General features: G+C 35.2%; 1 protein-coding gene across 1 annotated transcript in view; it reads right to left on the bottom strand.

The window, feature by feature from the left end:
* Positions 1 to 20,100, bottom strand: part of ABCB1 (ATP binding cassette subfamily B member 1) — a 49,202-nt gene that overhangs the window by 19,851 nt on the left and 9,251 nt on the right. Inside the window, exons 4-14 of the mRNA XM_041408615.1 lie at positions 16,253 to 16,415; positions 15,330 to 15,445; positions 14,528 to 14,588; positions 13,085 to 13,232; positions 10,178 to 10,238; positions 6,340 to 6,531; positions 5,479 to 5,650; positions 4,220 to 4,344; positions 3,363 to 3,534; positions 1,656 to 1,769; positions 1,242 to 1,352 (exon numbers count right to left, since the gene is read on the bottom strand). Coding sequence (XP_041264549.1) covers positions 1,242 to 1,352; positions 1,656 to 1,769; positions 3,363 to 3,534; positions 4,220 to 4,344; positions 5,479 to 5,650; positions 6,340 to 6,531; positions 10,178 to 10,238; positions 13,085 to 13,232; positions 14,528 to 14,588; positions 15,330 to 15,421 — 1,248 coding nt within the window. The 5' untranslated portion in view covers positions 15,422 to 15,445; positions 16,253 to 16,415. The remainder of the gene's footprint in view (positions 1 to 1,241; positions 1,353 to 1,655; positions 1,770 to 3,362; positions 3,535 to 4,219; positions 4,345 to 5,478; positions 5,651 to 6,339; positions 6,532 to 10,177; positions 10,239 to 13,084; positions 13,233 to 14,527; positions 14,589 to 15,329; positions 15,446 to 16,252; positions 16,416 to 20,100) is intronic.

Below are 20,100 nucleotides of genomic sequence, written 5' to 3'. Positions count from 1 at the left end.
AGTATTTACAAATGTCAAGGTAAATTTGAAAGACTAGAATGCAATAACCTTTATATTTCTAGCAGAATTTGGTAAAAAACATTTATAAACATGTGGATTTAAATTTTGTATTACTGATTACTTCAGCTTAATTTTCCTTATAATTTACATCACAATTGACTCAGTATCAATGTATTATACAATTAATTTCTCAATTACCTGTCTCATGAACCAGTTCATATGACAAAATAATAATAATACACTATTCATATTCATTTAGTTATTCATAACTAAAATATAATACAGAAACAATACAATGCAAAATTTCTGTATTATATTACCTCACCTTTTTCTTTAATTCATCATGCTGACTACAGGGAAGCTACGTAAAAGTCATGGTTAAAAGCTGAGTGTATTTCCTTTCTGCCTATCAAAAGTGACTTTATCAAGGTCAGTGATAGTTCATATGACAAAATAATAATAATACACTATTCATAACTAAAATATAATACAGAAAAAATACAATGCAAAATTTCTGTATTATATTACCTCACCTTTTTCTTTAATTCATCATGCTGACTACAGGGAAGCTACGTAAAAGTCATGGTTAAAAGCTGAGTGTACTTCCTTTCTGCCTATCACTTATCAAGGTCAGTGATTTCCTTCAAGGTAAGGAAGGGAACAGTTACATAATGCAAAGACACTCCATGTAAATCTTTTCAGGAATCATTCATATGTTGTCTATCATCACTGCATTAAGATTCTGAATATATGACAATGCTTTTAAAAGGAAACTTATTCTCTGTCTAGACAAATACAGATTCTGATCTCTATTCCATAAACAGCAAGTCCTTGCTGGAGCTGCTTTCTTTTTTTCCTGGTTCAGACACAGTCATAATAGAGCTGCATTGCAATTATTTTAAAACTTACTAGCTCATTATCATTACTATACACAAACACTTGAGTTGGGATTGTAAATTTATTCTGATAGAAATATATATTTAGAGTTTTTTACATAGCCACACTAACTAGGGCACCAGGCAAAAAAATTATTCAGGAAATTTAACATATTTATCTAAGGTGGAAAAAAATTAACTAAAATCACTGTGATGACGAGGTAGTTTTATATACATTAGAGAATCATTCTGAACTTATTAGATTTTCAACAAAAATTAATTTATGTGACTTTTTAATGATTTTTTTCCCAACACATTATCCATATGTTCAACTGTAATATATATATAAAGTTTCAATTACAGTACCTCAACATCTGGTCTTGATGGATAATTGAAGTAAACATTTTTTAATTCCAAGTTCCCTTTTATGTGGTCTGGTTTGTAACCTGTCTCTGAATAACTGTCAATTTGAGGCTCCTGTGCAAAATAAAATACAAAAAAAACCCACAAATTTTTTTTTTTCATAAAGAAGTCCTCAAGTGCACCATTATTCTGCAGAAATGTTAACATGTTTTTTAAGTAATTTAGGCGAGATTTCTGAAAATCTAAATTGCACAATGTTTTGCTCCCTCGCTGCTACTTTGATGATATGCTCATGCAAGAATACTTATAATTTTTTTCCATTAAGCTTCTGTGTGAATTTAGTTCCTGTCTTTAAAAAGAAGACTGTCTTACCTTCAAAAGAAGTTTTGAAATGATAGTGAGGGCAATGATACTCACATTGTCTATTATATTAAAGATGGCATAGGCAGCTCCTCTTGCACTTGCAAATGCCTCTATGCTTGGAGCAGTCTGTCCAATACTGAAAGCTCCAATCAATACAGAGAAAAAGACCTGAAAGAAATGTTTACAGAGGCATGTATTCATTCTTATTTAAGATGAAAATTATATTTATTTATTTATTTATTTCCACTAGGTATTTTTGGGTAAGGAGATCCCATGCCTGTTAAGGGAAGTTTAAGGAATCCAGAATTAAAGCAAAACTTAAAAGGTCTCTCTCAGGCAGAGAAAAACATTAAGAAAAGGGCTTTTTAAGGTTCAGATCAGAACTGAGAAGCTGTTCATTAATTTTGCAAATACATTGAGAAAAAGTGAAAAAGTGACTCAGACTTATAAAACATATGACAAAAAATTTAGAATTGCACTTCATGCCTCAGGATTTATTGTACTAATGCATTCATTGGCCAAAGACTGGAAAGTGTATTACATATATGCCAACGGAACGACAACAGATGTGCAAAACACTATCATTCTGCTTTCAAAGAGACCTTGAAATAGAAGTATAGAAACCCAAGTTTTTCACCAAAAAGTAATAAAGGATCTCCTGCTTCAATGAAAGAGTGAAGTGCAAGCAAACAAGAACAGCAGCAGAAGAGAAAAAATTAATAATTTTCTCAGAATAGCAGTTAATTGCTTTCAGTTAGTATCAAAACAAAAGCAGTTAAACCACCCTGCTCAGAGATCACAACAGCAATAGCAGTCAGAGCAAAGTCTGTCACACCCATCCTCTTGAACAGGGGTTATTCACAGATTTTACACATGATAATGCATCATCCATGTTGTAAAAACATTGTTTGAACTACAACACAGACAATTTGCAATAGAATTTGCAAATACTTTGAACAGAATAAATTACACATAAGGTCATGAACTTCACTCAGAGGTTCCATATGCCAACCTGTACAAAAGATTCAAAAGAGCCAAAACCACATATCAGAGATGTTTTCCACAAACTTCAGTGATTCATAAACAAAACCATTTAAAAAATATAAAAATATATGCATCTGTTCAACTGGCTGAGTTTCATCATGGTTAACAAAGTTATTCTTTTTACCCTGTTTACTTCATATTTCATGCAAAATTAGAATGGTTTCCTCACCAAGAGAAGAATTGAAGTTATGACCGAAGTGTTATGGTTCCTTCCTTCAGTTAGATGGTGACATATACCTTAGTCACAAGTCTATTTTTATCCCCCTCAATTTCTAAAAATACTGAGAAGCGATTCCAACCTCTCATGGTGCATAACATAAATATTAATAAAATTATCTACTTAGACTGCACAACAGATTAAAAAAAAGTATTTGTTTCTGCACCCTGAAAATATATTCAGCCCTCTGAAAGCAAATAGCAACCAGAAAGAGTATTGTACTTCAGTTTTTGCTTGAACTGTTTCTATATCAGTCTGATCTTATGAAAGTCAGAAAATATATAGGAACAGTTGAAAACCATATATGTTTTAATTGGGTTCATATAGATTTTGAGATCCTATATAAACAACGTGTAGGCTTTTGTGGTGAGAATCTTTTTGTTAAGAAGGGATGCTACTTTGCCAATTTTGTAACATAATTCTTATTACAGTCAAATATACACTTTAATGTTTGTTCTTTATTTCTCGCTGTAAGTGAGAATTTACTCATTAATACTTACTGTAAGAACTTTGCCAATAGTGTAATCATCAGTTAAGATCAAAGTAGTCCCATACCAGAATGCCAGTGCATATGATGCATATATCAGTAAGAAAGCAGCACCCATAGAAATATTAGCTGTAATAGCCTTTCTTATTCCAATCCGTTTAGCATCTTCTAAATTTTTATGGTATCTGGAAGAAAGATAGAAGTTCAAAATAGACTCACACTTGTACCACGGCAGACACCACAAAAACTCTGTGGATGGATCAGAAAAAGAATGTTTACAAAGTACAGCAGTTAGGTACATAAAATTTCTAACCCTAAGACTGTATAAAGGCAAGCCTGCTAGTCAGGCATGAACTTTCTAAGGTAACTCCTAAAAATGCCAACATTAGTCAACTTGGTATATAGAAATAAAAGGGCATTGCAGGCCAGGGACTGGCATTTCCGTTGTTTCTGCAGATCAGTGAACTTTGATTGTGAACCACTCAAGATTAAAGGTTAAAATATATCAGCAGATCTATATTTTACAGTACAGCGGAAATAGAGACACTGTTCATCAGCACCTTCACAACTACTGAGTAATCAGATTAGATTACCAAGGATATCATCATCTCTTCACAGAACAGTGTCCTCTCATGGTAAGATATTTGAAGTAGCCTGCGTACCTTTTAATGCAGAGACAACATATCAACTCTAGAAAAATAACAAATTGTTTTTCAACATGTAGCAAACCTTGTAACAGCCTCTAACAACCTCTCATTAACTAAAATTGCAGAAAGCACAAGACTTTCAAGAGAAAATGTACAAGAAAATCTCAAACCACTTGAAGTGAGTATTTTAAAATCCACCGATGAAAGCAAATATTGCTCTTACCTTTTAATTTCTTTTTCCTGTCCTCCAAAAGCTATTACAGTACGGATTGCTGCCAGAACTTCTTCTGCAACAGCACCTGCTTTTGCATATGCGGCCTGTTCTTTGTCCGTGAAAGCAGAGAGAACCTAATACAGAATCAAGTATTTTGACATATGAAAACCAGAATAAACTCAAGCACTCAAAATGGCTTTTATCACAATTAGTATTTTCCAGTATGAAGCCTTTTGACTATATTAGGCATGGGTGCAGAATATCCAATATCCAGATTCCTAAGTATGCTGTGAATTCAATCAAATAATTCCACGCTACACAACTAAGGCCTGGACTTTCCCTTCTGCTTTCACTCAGTGCAAGAGATAAGAGGGGTACTCATAGTGAGCTGGTGTGGTTCTCCCCAGGCACACCTCCTTAGCTCATTCGCATCTCTGGCTGCCTTAGCCAGAGGACCCTGTTAGGAGGACCTTAGCTTAGACTGTGAAGAAGTGGCCACAGTCTGTGAAGACTCAGCCAGCTGACAAACTTGGCACGTACATCTCTAATCCTACCTTTTCTGCAATATACTCACTCAAGACAGTGAAAGTTTTAATGATCTTTGAAATATAAGGGAAATAAAATACTATAAAAAGCTGAAGACTAAAAATGTAAGGCACTCTGGTCCTATGGAAATTTGGACCTTTTCTTATCTAGGTCTGTATAGAATTTCTTACAAAATTTGTTAACAACTATGAAAAAAACTGTGTCTGAGACAAAGGTTTTTTCTAAATTATTTTCTTATTTTCCAGGAGGCGCAATTATTTCTTTCAAGAGAAAAAGTACTTATACAGATGTAAGTTAAAGAGCTATAAGTGTGGATTCTACACATATACCTTGCTTCTTTCTCTGTATGTGCTATACAAGCAGAAACAGCTTCAAACCAAAAAAGTCTGCCCGATCTATGGGAATTATAATATTCAAATTATATAGAATTACTGAATAGTAGAATGACCTTGGAAGGGATCTTAAAGATAGCTAGTTCCAGCTACTCTGGCATGGGCAGAGACACCTTCTACTAGACCAGGTTGCTCAGAGCCCCATCTGACCGGGTGTTGAATGAGAGGGTACTGATACATAGTTCATCTAAGAGCTTATGTACCTAAGTGTTATCTAAAGCTACAATTGCTCTAAGCAACACATTCTAATACTAAGACTTACAGATATGTAGATTTATTTCATTATCTGTCATTAATATAAAAGCTGACACTGTACATATGTTTACTTACCTTTGCCCAGAGGGCTGCTGAAAGTCCCAGGACGGGGCTAACTGCTAGTATTACAAGGGTTAATTTCCATCCTCTTATGAGACCAACAATAAATCCTGTCACAAATGTTGTTAGTGCTTGAACAAGCAATCCAATCTTGTCACCTATTCCTTCATTAATCTTGGAGACATCACTGAAAAACAAATTACATACAGAGAGGAAGAAAAATGCATAAAGAACAAGGAAGCTTTCCAGTTTTGTTACATGGAAGACAATCTCTATTATTCAATTACTGCTTCCAGTAACAGTTTTCTTCAAGGTAAAGCATTATGTAGTGTGGCCAAGGAAAATTTTGTATTTCTTGTGAAACTGTAATGCTATAAACCTGCTTTTGTCTGGAAAGTTGAAATTCTTCCTGTGTTAGTGTAGAGTAGTGTAAAACTACTCTCACTTTCTTAATTCCAAAGTTTTGATCAGTTTGGTACTTGTGTGCTATTTGGAAATAAAAAGTAAAGGATTTCATCTAGCAACTGCAATGTTATGCAGTTGAAGCTATTCATATTCATATTCCTGGGCTGAGCCAGCACTTTTTTCAGTCCTCATTGTGCCCAGAAATGAACTCTTAATGGGGTAATAACTTAGGCTGGGTTTTAGTCATCCTTTAGTCATCCTTGGAGTCCAAGGGAACTTACCAAAATGCTCTTCTGACATCTTTGTGACGGTCCTGTATCAGAAGTATTACAAATTCAATCCCTGAGATTCTCCGTTAGGAAATATGAAAACTTCGTTTCTCAGTGAAATAATTTAATTTAAAAATAAAAATTTCCAAGTCCTGCATGTCTAACAAGATAAAATAATATGGGAAAGGTAGAGTGTACTTACTCTAGAAGACGAGTGTTAAGTTCTCCCACATCATTTACATCAAACCATCCAATTTCCTGTCTCATAATTGCATGAAAAAAATTTTCTCTAATTTTTTTTATTTGCCGACCTGCTGCTAAGGTCCAGAATGAAGTCTGAATATAAGCAGCAAGAAGAACACCAGCTGCTATTCCAGAATAGTAGTATGCATATCTGTAAGAAAATAAAAAGGGCAAGATTCTCTGAAATCAGGTTAAAATTGTTTTAATTACCTTGCAAGTGTGAATTTAGCATGATGCTTACTTTTCTTGTTTGATTTGAATTAGGGTTTATATGCTTATACTAAAACTTACTTACACTTCACTGTAAAACTTGCTGAGTTTTCCATGATTAGCATTTAATGTCAAAATTACCTTTTTTTAAAATTTAGTAGATATTCTCTCATAAGATTCTTTTAGAACTGTATTTCTGATGCAACACCCTTTTCACTTAAATCTGTCATGTCCAAAAACTGTCTAGCATTTTTAACACATATAGATAGATCAAATCACATATATGTATATTATACACACATTTAAATCACAAACATATCTGTCTATGTAAATAAATAAATAAATAAATAAGTGCATGGATGCAGTAAATATTTCCTGATTTGAGAATACAGCATTACTATACTTACAGCTACTGAAAACAAATGACATTAGATCAAAAATTCTTTGGATCTCTTATTCATAACTGATATTTTATTTTTACATTTATTCAGTTCTGTGCTATGAGCAGGGTGTCAAATCCAAACCAGGAGTATGTGAACCACGATATTTCTCAAACTGTAAGTAAATATGAGTCACAGCTTTGAACTATTTAAAATAATAAAATAGATTTTGATTTGATGAAAAATTACATCAGAATCAGTTATAATTGAACTTACACCAGAACTGAATAAAAAAAATGTAACTTAATGGATTTCATTTGCAAAACACAACCAAAATCAATGATTAAATATTTATGATGTATATTACCTGCAATTATAAGAATAATGTATCTACATAAAAGTAAACCATTACCAAAAAACTTGACTCATGACTTTTTGTGAACTCTCGTGACCTTGACTCTTTTACTAATTTATGCATACTGATTTTATAGAACTTTAAAATGAAAGGAGAATTTTCTCTTTGGCAGGAGAAATTTCAGTAATCTGTGTGCAAATGCTCTGCTCTAAGAGAGAATGGCTTTAAGAATTAAACTTCTCAAATTTTATTCCAATCTGTCTTGTGGCTGTAATATCATACAGTTCAGTTAGGGACTTCGAAACTACACTCATTATGAAATTCATTTAATCAAAACTGTTTAAAAAAATCAGGTTAATGCCTAACAGAAATCTGGTTAGTTGAATATTGACCTCAGTCACATTCAGCTGCATTAAAACTCCACAAACAAAAAAAAAAGCCTCTCAAACTAAACCAAGAACACAGATTCTAAATTCAGCAGTAATTACTTTAGACAATTACTTTATGATGCTACATCCTTCAAATAGTTGATTTATGCTTGGACTTTGTTTACTGACAAATCATATCCAAAGAGATTCATGTCTTTGCCAGATTCCATGCCGATGGAATATTTTCTGTAAATTCACTGCTGCAACTTATCAGAGAATAAATGCATGTTGCATTGAAAAATAATAGTTCTTTTTCTTTTGAGAAATAGTTATCATTGAGGCAAACTGTTTGAGTAACAAACTTGACTAAGTCCACGTGTATAGTTCAGTACTTGAACACACCTGTGTGAGAACTCTGTCCTTGCAAACAGTTTCTATCATTATTTGACCTGCTGGCAGGCGTTCTAGAGAAACAAGGAGTTGGAGCAAAGAGCTTTGCCACACCGGTGAACATGCCAACTCAAGGCTCTATCTAGAAATTTGGAAAAGACCACCCATTCTTGTGCTGCTATTAATATATTTATCAGGGAACAGTTTGTTTCTAAAGGGAAACTAGGGCTGCCTTTTATTCTTGCTTGTACTTTCAGAATTAATTTGTGGTGGTTTGACCCTGGTTGGATTCCAGGTGCCCACTGAGGACACTACCACTTCTCTTCCTCAGCTAGACTCAGAAGAGAAAAACTTAATTCAAATCTTGTAGGTCAAGATAAGGGCAGGGAGAGATCATTCACCAAATAAATAATGGGCAAAACAAATCCTAAAATTGCATATGTAGCAATTTTCTAGTAATTATTTTTAAAGTTCTTTTAGAATAAACTCGAGACGGAGTTTGAAAATGTGCAGCTAGGCATTAGGTGTTTACCAAACACAGAACAGTTAGGGTAACTTCACCCACCCACACATTATTTTATTTGCAATTCTGCCTTCAAATTTGTTTTCAAATCACTGAAAACAAGTATATTCCACTGAGCATTTGTAGGCATTACTTACATTCATGTCAGAGACTGACAGAAATATTGCAGGAGCAAGAAATTCTCCTATGAAGCATAATTGCCAATTCCCTCTTGATTCATTCTCATTACATTAATGTTCTTCATTTCTAAGAAACAGCCTTCTCCTAACTTGTTCATTTTTTTTTTTTATGGTAAAGAGTTGTTTGAGTATGTTTTGGTTTGGGTTTTTTTTTGTAAATAGTCATAGGTTTTTTAATTGCAAAAATTAACTACTGAAGCTACATAAGTTTACAGTCCACTATTACTCAAAATTATAATGCACTTTGATATAAACCAGCAAGAGTTACTACAGACAATGCCTTATCTCCTTGTCTTCAAAAAAGACAATTGCCTTGAAGAGTACATCAGACATTTTTCAATATCTAATCAGGAAGAGAGTTCAACCTGAAGAAAAGAACCTGAAGTGGTACAAGAAACACACAAGCTTTAGACTTCCTGCATAAACCAAATGTATGGACAATGGTTAATAAAGACTCTTAACAAAACACATCTATTAGTAGCTTATGTTTCTTCTTATTCAATCTTTTCTTTATGGAGTTTTGTAGCGGAAGCACCTACTGGCTGTTGTCTTCTGCTGTTTCCAGCTATGGAATGCTAGATTTAAGGTAGTATATAATCTGAATCTGCATTTTCTACAGTCTGCAAGTCTAGATAATTATAGAATTTTTAGGTTGGTAGAGATCTCTAAAATATTTGAATCCAACCATTAACTCAGCATTGCCAAATCGATCACTAAAACATGTCTCTCAGTCTCACATCCACAAATCTTTTGTGGGGGACGGTCACTCAACCGCATCCCTGGGCATCCTGTTCCCACGTTTGGCAGCCCTTACCACAAAGATATTTTTTCTAACATCCAACCTCCCTGGCACAATTTGAGGCCTTTTCCTTTTGTTGTGTTGCTTATTAGCTGGCAGAAGAGACTGAACCCCACTTTGCTATAATCTCCTTTCAGGTACTTGTAGAGAGTGATTTAGCTGAACTTGATGCTGTGGCAGCAAAGTAAGTACTACCTGACAATTCAATTTTTTTTTTTTTTGCAAGTGAATCACCACAGCTCAGTTTATCAACAGATTATAATCAATATATTTTTTTATCATAACAATTACTCTTTATGAATTCAGAGGAAGAGAAGAAAGAAGGAAGGTAATGCAGATTTCACTGGGATACAGAACACCCCTGAAATGCATCAGGATGGGTCAGAGCAAGAGATTACAGGGAAATAGTTGGGAATAGCTGGGAATGTTCAAGAATCTTACCAGGATCTCAAATAATCCCTTGTACCAATCTTTAGTTACACAATTGCTTTTATGTTGTTTAAATGTGCAAAACATCCTTGAGAGAGGAATGGCTTGACTAGAAATGTGTGGCTACATTAAAAAAAGAAGAGGAAATATAAATTTTTAATTACCTTGTCATATCTTCTTCCAGCTTGTGAAGCATTTCTGAAGTGAAATTCATTGAACTGTTTCCTTAGAAAAGAAGAGAAGAGTAAATACTTTTAATAGAGCGAGATTTAACAAACTAGTTTTCCTGCATGCTGTTCAGTATATCTGGAGTTGCTACATCTCCTTTTGAATCAACATGATTTGGAAGAAAGGAGGAAATTTTAATGCATATGAATGAACATTACTAACACAGGGTTAGTCATAACTCCACTGACTACAAAACTACATCACTGTAATTTGAGATTAAAAAGTCTTACTGAGCATACACACATAGAAGAACAAAATGGTTTGGGTTGGAAAGGGCCTTAAGGAATCCACCCAGTTTTAACCCCCCTGCCATGAACAGGGAGACCTTCCACTAGACCAGGTTGCTCAGGGCCCCATCCAAGCTGGCCTTGAACATTTCCAGGGATCAGGCATCCACATCTCTGGTAAACTTGTTCCAGTCTCTCATCGCACTCATAGTGAGGAAATTCTTCCTGATATCTCATCTAAATTGTCCCTCTTTCTGTTTAAAGTCATTACCCCTCATCTGATTACTACAGGTTGCTGTAAAAAGTCGCTCTCCAGTTCTCTTGTGGCCCTGTTTCAGGTACTGAAAGGCTGATATAAGGTCTCCCAGGAATCTTCTCTAGGGTGAACAGCCCCAGGTTGCTCAGTCTGTCCTCATAAGGGATCCTCTGATCATGTTCATGGCCCTCCTTTGGACTTACTCCAACAGGTATCCTTCTTATGGTGGAGGGTTCCAGAGCTGAATGCAGCACTCCAGAGAGATGTAGAGAGGGTATAATCACCTCCCTCCTTGTGCTAGTCACAGTTCTTTTGATGCAGCCCATGATATCACTTCCTGAAGCGCAAGCCTACAGTGCTGGCTCATGTTGAGCCATCTTCGAATCATTTTCCTCAGGGCTGCTTTCAAACCATTTTTCTCCCAGACTGTATTTGCGCTTGGGATTGCCCCAACCCACATGCAGGACTTGCACTTTGCCTTGTTGAACTTCATGAGATTCCCAGAAACTCACCTCTCCAGCCTGTCAAGTTCCCTCTGGATGCACCCCTTCCCTCGAGCACGTCAACTGCACTGCACTGCCTGGTGTCATTGGCAAAATTGCTGAGGGTGCGCTTGATCCCACTGTCCATGTCATTGACAAAGTGTTGAACAGTGTCAGTCCCAATACTGACCCCTGAAGAACCCATTCATCACTGGTCTCCACTTGGAAAACTCCTTGAGTGTGACCCTCTAGCCAATTTGTTATCCACCAAGTGATCCATCCATCAAACTCATGCCTCTCCAATTTAGTGAGAATGATGTTGATTGGGACAGTGTCAAATGCTTTGCAGATAGTCCAGCTAGATGATGTCCAAGCTCTTCCCTACACACCAAATCTGTAACCCAGTCTTAAAATGCCATCAAATTTGTCAGGCATTATTTGCCCTTAAAAAAGTAATGTTGGCCATCATCAATCATCTCCTTATATTCCATGTGCCTTAGCACAGTTTCCAGGAGGATCTGCTTCATGCTGGGCACAGAGGTGAGATTGACTGGCCTGGAGTTTCCTTGGGTCTTCCTTTCTCCCTTTTTAAAAATGAGCGTTATGTTTCTGCCTTTTTTGGTCAGTGGGAACTTCATCAGACTGCCATTACATCTCAAATATAATGGATAGGGGCTTAGCAACTTCCTCCATCAGCTCCCTCAGGCCCTACAGATGCATCTCATCAGGTGTCATGGACTTGTGCACCTTCAGAAGCCTTAGATATTCTCAAACCTGACCTCCTACAGCAGGCAGTTCTTCATTCTCCAAGTCCCTGCCTTTCCTGTTGTGATTTGGTCAGTGTGCCTGGAATATCTGCCAGTGAAGACTGAGGCAACCTTTGAGTCACTCAACCCTTTCCATATCTCAAGTAACCCTTTCCTTCTGGAGAGGGCCCATATTTCCTCTCATCTCCCTTTGACCACTGACCTACCTATGGAAGCTTTACTTGTTGCCCTTGCCATCCCCGGGCAGATTTAATTCTATCAGGGCTTTAGCTTTCCTAACTGAATCCCTGTCTTCTTGGACAGTTATTCTGTATTCCTCCCAAGCTCCCTTTCCTTGCTTCCACCCTCTCAAGGCTTGCTTTTTTTGTTTGATTTTGCCTCCTTATTCATCCATGCAGGCCTTCTGGTGTTTCTGCCTGACTTCTTTGTTGGGCCGCATCGCTCCTGAGCTTGGAGAAGGTCATCCTTGAATATCAACCAGCTTTCTTGGGCTCCTCTTCCCTCCAAGGCTTTATCCCATGGTGCTCTACCAAGCAGGTCCTTGAGGAGGTCCAGGCCTGCTCTGCTGAGGTTCTAGACAGTGATCTTGCTGTCCTCCCTCCTCTCTGCCCTGAAACTCCACCATTTCATGGTCACTGCAGCCCAGGCTGCCCTTCCGGTTCACATTCCCCACCAGTCCCTCCTCTTTAGCAAGAGCAAGGTCCAGCATAGCACCTCTCCTCACTGCCTCCTCTATCATTTGCAGTTATTATCAACACAATCCAGGAAGCTCCTGTACTGCTTATGCCTGGTGGTGTTGTTCCTCCAGCAGTTATTGGGGGGGTTGCAGACCCCCATGAGGACCAGGCTTGTGAAGGCAAGGTTGTTCCAATCTGTCTACAGAGGACCTCATCTGCTCGGTCTTTCTGCTCAGGCAGCCTACAGGGGACTCCCACTACAATGTCACCCCAACCACAGTGTATCTCTATTACGATGAACACGAGCTACTAATTTGCATCATAGTATAGCATTGTGGTTTCTGACATCTGTACCGCATGCCAAGATGCGTGAATCTTCCTGTTTCTTTTCTAAATAGGAGACATTGTTCTTGTCATAACAGATATATTCTTACCTGTAAAATTTGTGTCTCCAGATGCAACAAAGCTATCAGTCATATCACCAAAAATTATCATTGCAAAAGGGAGACTGCTTCCATGGGCTATTGCCATCAGAGTGCCCAGTATCATTAATAATTTATCTGACCAGCTGGAGTATCGAAACTGTGAGTGAGAAGAGAAATTCATTCTAACTCTTGCATTAGAATGCTAACACAATGCTATGTCTAGAAAGTCAAGAAAGTAAAGAAAAAAGCTATAAATTGTACACCTGCTGTTCCAAACCTACAACTCTATCTTTTTAGGAATACAGTTTAAAAACAGTTTAAATGTACAGGAATAAATACTTTCTGTATAAGAACTTTTATACTATAAACTCTCAAAACCAGAGAGATGTGGCATTTTAATACACTAGTATCTGCACCTGGGTAATAAAGACCATAGGAAAACAAGGCATAAAAAAATGTATGCTTTTAAAATTTGCCATTTAAAGTTCAAATTACAATGAATTTTAATGGTGTTATGATAACTAAGGCAATAATTGCTTTTACTGTAAATTCATTATTATGCAGGCAGAAAAACTGTTCCTAATGTATTGTAGACATCATAAAAAGGTATTGAAATCTCACATCCTCTTGCCATTGAACTTAATAAAGCTTGAGTCATCTATTACAAAATGATTTGGTTTATTCTCTACTGTAAACTACTGAGTTTAATGATGTAAATTATAGTTGTATGATGTAATTGTACTAGTGTAAACTGATATAGCAAAGCAAAGAAATTGAGCACTGGCCGCCATCATGTACTATAGTTTTATGTTTGTTCTTTGCAGTGTCATTGCTGTGTATTACACACACTAAACATACAAAATATAAAATATTTCAGTATGACTAAAAGAGGACCTAGGATTTATTTGACTAAATATTAAAAGGTTGTCTTTTAAAAAACATACAGAAAATTTTAAAGAATCTGGAACCTTTTAGCATACAATTCTTAATTTTAATTTTCATCAGTGGCATGGAATTTCCCTTTATTGCTGACTCAGGTGATTGAATAATGACTCATGGGGATAATTAGTGTGATTAGTACCTGACTCTGGTAATTTAGAGGACAAGACCACACTCAGTGTAGGTATATGGTCACGCCTCTCGCTGTGAACATGGAAATTCCTATCTTTCACAAACAAATATCTGGTATGGGCGTGTTTAAGATAATAATTTACCAAGGGAACACTCCTAAGAATACTTATCTGTAAAAGGCAGCTTCTTTAGTACAACTACATTCACAAAAAGAACTGCTTGATTTCTATACTATAGCCAACATTCTGTACATGAACATATTTGGTAGAGACAGCATCATATATGCAGGATACTAACATAACTGTAACCATTTTTGATTACACTTTGAAATGTGCCTGTGTGTATGTATATGTAGACACATATATAGAGAATAAACCTTACCAGTGCAAATGGGCTCACTACCTTAGGTTTTTCCCCTTTCTTCTGCTTCTTCTTTGCCCTGCTAAAAAAAGTGTGGCAGCTTTAGTGAATTTTAAAATGGACCTCATTTTGCAGAAATACTAATTCAACATATTAGTACAGTTCAATTATATTATAATTTTGAAATCATTTTACAGCAATCAATTGTGTAAAATGAACATGATTTATTGGGCATTCTTGAGATGTTTCTATTTAAATCTTCAGCAATATAAGTAGCATCACCTCCTAACTTCTGTAAATTTAAGTCATGTTCTTCCCAGTTTATCCCTTCAAGGATGAAACAACACCAGTGGGGTGGTGGTTCCACTATCTGGTCAGGGAAGTTGTGAACTAAAGCACTGTATAGATTTGAAAACACAAGCGAGGAAAACCTTTGTACATAGTGGATAGGGAATACATAACATGTTCAAGGTATGTAAAATGTTGATTGACTGCTGTACTAAAAATATTAAGATAATTTTTAGTAGATGACATAAATGTATCCAATGTTTCCATTCCAACATAATTTCTGTCATATTTTAGAACTGTTTTTCTAGTCAATACTGTGGACACTTTAAAGGCAAAAATAAGTAGTCCTTTTGCATTAAATTAATGTGCCAATCAATGCTAATCTTAAGTTGATACAAAGCTTTCTCTTACTAGGTCTTCCTAGCAAAATCAGTTAAAATAAGACTTAAATACGAATTTCAATAAAATATAAACCGAGGTAATGGAGTCTAATAAGCTTCAATACATAATGTTTACTATATTTAAGAATACTTACTGTTTGTCTTCAGATTCATGATCCTGGCTGGATGCAGCGATCTCATGACTATTTCCATCTGCAGTATACTTCTTCTCTTCTTCAGAATGCATTTTACATTTATTGAAGATAGTTTCCTGTAAAATAATATTTGACTGAGATATACACAATCTTAAGCTGAGGACAGTAATCTCAACAATCATTTGTTTGAAAGAAAAATAAGGGTACTTATTACAATCAGTAAAATTATTAATATCACACATTGCAAAGTGAAAATTCATAATGCAGAAATATAAGAATATCGAAAGAAGTCCAGAAGTATGGAGTTTCCTTACAAACATTTATATTCTGTATTTACCCATTTGATAACTCTGTCATTTATTGAATTTCATTTGAATGATATAAGAATAATATTTTCTGCAAAGAAGCACAGATATACAAAATAAATGAAAAATTAAATGTGTATTTAAAAGAATATGCAATTAATTAGATTTGTTTTAGTTTTCAGTGAATTTATAAAATTCACTTTATTAGAGGTGTAAAAAAACCCCTCCAAACCACTGACATACCGTGAAAGGTTGTTCCCGGCTTGTGTCTACTCCTCTGAAAAATTATTCAAACCTGAGTAGAATTAATATGGTTAAGGACATGCAGCATGATTGGACTTTGCTCCTCTTATGTAAGACAGACATAACAAATAGCTTTCTCTTGGATTTTTTTCCCACTCCAATAACCTCGCTTATCTTGGATAGTAAAGTGTATGCACTTTGGACTGTACCTCCCTTTTCCTAAAGGGAATAACACTGGTCCTCGAATGCATGCACATTTCATTGTCACCTGGGAAAACAAGCCTGAATATTTTATTCTTCCACCAGAAAAAGTTCCCTGTTATAGGCACTGTTGTATTAGTTATGCCCCTAAAACTGAAAGGAACTCCTCTTTACCTTATTAGAGATGTTGCTGAACGCTCGAAGTAACTGTTGCACTTAAGGATGAATCCATTCTTGAATACACAGTGAGAATGAAACCAGGTAACACCAAAACATTGTTTTAGTCTTTTGCTTCCTTTCCCGTCTTCTAAATCTAATCCAGGAGAACATTACCCATCTAGCATGAAAGAAAACAGGATTTTACTATAGCACATACTGAGTAACTGCAGAACAGCAAGATGAGTTTCAGAATCAGTTTAGAAGTGTTTTGGAAACAGCTCTGGTCAGCAGAAATGTGCTTAACTAGTATTCTGGTTTTTTTAATGTATGTTTATATTCTAAACTGTTTGAAATGGGCCATTTGTTTTATTGTGGAATGCATTGTTTTTATCAGTATCTGTAGGCATTACTTCAATGAAAATAACAAATATTTTAAACACTTAAATAAATCATTTGCACTTATTTCAATATATGTATTAAAGTAGACATGTTCAAAACTTACACAGAAGTAAAATTTAGGAAAAATTAAATAAAAATGCTTGTCCTAGAAGACAAGTAGGTTTACATGAATTTTTCTGTAGGTCTTCTATCACTTTACTTACAAAATTTACTTAATCTGATAATTACCCAGAAGAAATTATTTTTGTTCTTTTTTGTCATGCATTCCTGTAATCTCAAAATGTTAGCGAAATAGTATTTTTATAAAGTTTTGGAATAAAGATAGCCTTATCAGATTGAGGATTACTTTAGAAAGGATAGTTCATCATTGCCAGTCAAGCAGAATATAAAGAGTTAATAAGTATAATATGTTTATCAAAAGTCATTGTGATATATTTATATAGAAGGCCATCCACAGCAGTTAATGGGAATACTGGGTTTTAACTTGTGTCCCTAAATGCTTTCCTGGACTTCATCTTAATGGACTGGTCCAATTATTTCAGTGGGAACCAAAAAAACTAAAGTAAGAATCTTTAAAGAAAAGTCAATTGATTAAAAAAAAAAGAGAGAGAGAAAAGGAATAATATATGCAGTTCTTTCACAACTGTTTTGCCTTAAATAGAAAATAGAGAGAACTACAAGATCTGTCAGAATGTTCTGTTATCTCATTGCTATGTCTCAATGGTATTGCAGTGCAATCATGATAAGAAACGGAAACAGAAATAAAACACAAGAGCAATTTTTACCAGAGTTTCTCTTGCCTGCATACAGTAATGCAAAGAAAATAAAATACGTGGTTTTATCACACTAGGAGCTGAATGAACTAAATTGATATTTAAAAGTGGGAAAATTGGGGAAGTACAGTATTTCACATCTACTTAATAAGATACAAAATTCTGTAACTTCTCTATAGCTTCTGTAGTTTGTTCAGTCACATAGCTCCACAATTGCAGTGAATTTGAAATCAGAGAAGACCACTAAACCTCTCTTCTAATCTCTCATATCTTGTTTAAAACTGATAATTTGGGTGAGAATATATAATTTCAGCCTGAAGAGATTAAATCTGTAAAATAAATCAACAACAGTAGAATCTGAGGCATCACCGTTGCACATTACCTGACTATATAAAAATAGTGTGGGTGAACATAGTAACTGATTTACAACCAAAATGTACGAAACCACCTAGAAACAATGTAAGTTCCAGTCAGTCTAATCCAAAGAGAAATACTTTCTCATCCAAAGTCTGGCGACTGGTTTTGCCCTAAATACATTAGCAGGATTCATAAAGCCAGTGTTTGAAAACTCAGATCAGTTATTTGGTTACATCAACAGCTTATGCTCAGCTTTACCCAATCATTGATGTCATCAAGGAGGAATTTTTAATTCTTTAGGCCAAAGACTTCAAGCATGAAATCTTGTATAGACATTGTGTGTATCAAGAAGCTAAGTAAGGATGTCTTGAAAGCAGAGTGTCCTGATCATTCAATAGTTCAAGACGAAAGAAAATGTTTTGTTGTTTTTTTTAACTTCTACTTATTAGTCACAAAATTTCTTACAGAAGCGGGATTTAAACAGAGATGACCAATCTATGACCTTTGAGCTATTTAAGGCTCATAAACAACTTAAAATTCCTTCTCAACCCAGTTTGTTATACTATGATTAAAAGCAGAGATCTGGTAATATGGGAACTGTTGGACAATTCAAATCCCTTGTTGAAGAAGCAAATAAAGAATGGCTGATAAGTTTCATCCACCTGGACTATATAAAGCTCTGCTACATGTCCATTTCAGCCCTATCCAACAGTGGATGAGTGGGATTTTATGAAGATAATGACAACTGCAGCTCAAAGAGTGACCTTTACTGAGTTATGGAGTAAATGTTTTAAGAGATTTTAGCCAGTTGAAAGTTCAGTAAAACGACTCATGAGATCAGGTAAGTTGGTGTTGTCTAAAGCAATGCCTGTAAAAGAGAAAAACTTCTAATTTTACACTAAAAATTACAAGTGGTCATAAGTTTGTTACACCTATTGGCTAACTGCTTCTATGCTCCATTTCCCCTCACAGACATTGTTTAGTTGAAGATAGAACAATACCTCCTGGATATTATAATTTCTGTGAAGCTCTGCATCATCAGATATATTTTCTATGTGAAAATACTTACATATATTCATAAGGTTTACTCAATCCCCTCTTTATTATGATAATAGTCAATTTCCCTTTGCCTAATATACTTTTATTGTTTCTGCATTATATTCACACATATTTTTTAGAATTTTAAGCATAAATAATTTTTACGTGTGTGAAATATGTTGAAATGTTCTGTCAACGTTGATTCTGCAGACTGAAGCACAGTTAATGCCTTTCTCTCACATGTTATAAATGCATGGTTTGAATAATCTCTCTTGGGCACTCCAGTATAATGAGAGATTGTATTGGCACAATAAACTGCACCTTAAATCATTCTTTGAGTCAGCACTCTTACAGACCATTCACCAGACTTTTCAGTATAACTCTTAAGTTGCAGTTTGCATGATCATAACATAATTTTTTGGGCTGCAGTTAAATTAGGTATATACAGATCATCATGCACCATACTCACTATTAATTATTTCAGACTGTTTCCATGTATTTAATTATCTAAATTTACTTATCCAACATCCTTCTTGTGTCAAAATGTCTCATTATGTTATTAACAAACTGATCATGAGCTATGAGTTTCTGATACTGCAGAAAAAGGCATTTGAAAAATAGGGTTCTCAGGTTTTGTTGTGAAGTTTCAACTACTTATGCTTCTAAAAAATAATTTATGTTGAGAAAATCTTATCCCACAAATCACACATTAGACCTATGCTTTTTTTTTATCTTAAGCAGGCCAGCACATCACATATGATATTGGAACTACTGACACAGAGACATTAATCTAACTTTTGTATCAGAGAAAAACTGTTGTGAAATGATGGCACAACACCATCAAAATTTCTAAACAATATCAAGAAAAGCTAACCTTTTTTATATACTTACTCACAAAACTAGCAAACAAGACAAGAAACTGAAGCAAATGCTTCAATGTCTGCATATACTGTGACCAGAGAAAATCACATAAACTATTTTTTTTTTCTTCTATTTACTTTAAAGATGGAAAGTTGGATTTTTCTAATAAGAGTCAGGTAGGCAAAATGCTAGAAAGAATTTCAGGAATTCTGTAACGATCCACAATGACACTCAACCCTAGCATAAAATCAGAACACCAGTGAAGAACCTCTGATTTATGGTACTAGAACTCCTGCTGTATTTTAGCAGCCTGTTAATCAGGGCTGGAAAATGATCATAATCTGTAAAGGGATTTTGCCAGCTTGAATACCATTCTATCAGTGAGAATGGTCCTATATGAAGGGAATTATTATACTGTCAGAAACAGACAATTTT

The sequence above is a fragment of the Onychostruthus taczanowskii genome, unplaced genomic scaffold (genome assembly GCF_017590055.1).
Source record: "Onychostruthus taczanowskii isolate IOZ18803 unplaced genomic scaffold, ASM1759005v1 scaffold3, whole genome shotgun sequence".
Taxonomy (NCBI): Eukaryota; Metazoa; Chordata; class Aves; order Passeriformes; family Passeridae; genus Onychostruthus; species Onychostruthus taczanowskii.
This window is presented reverse-complemented; position numbering and strand designations above follow the sequence as displayed.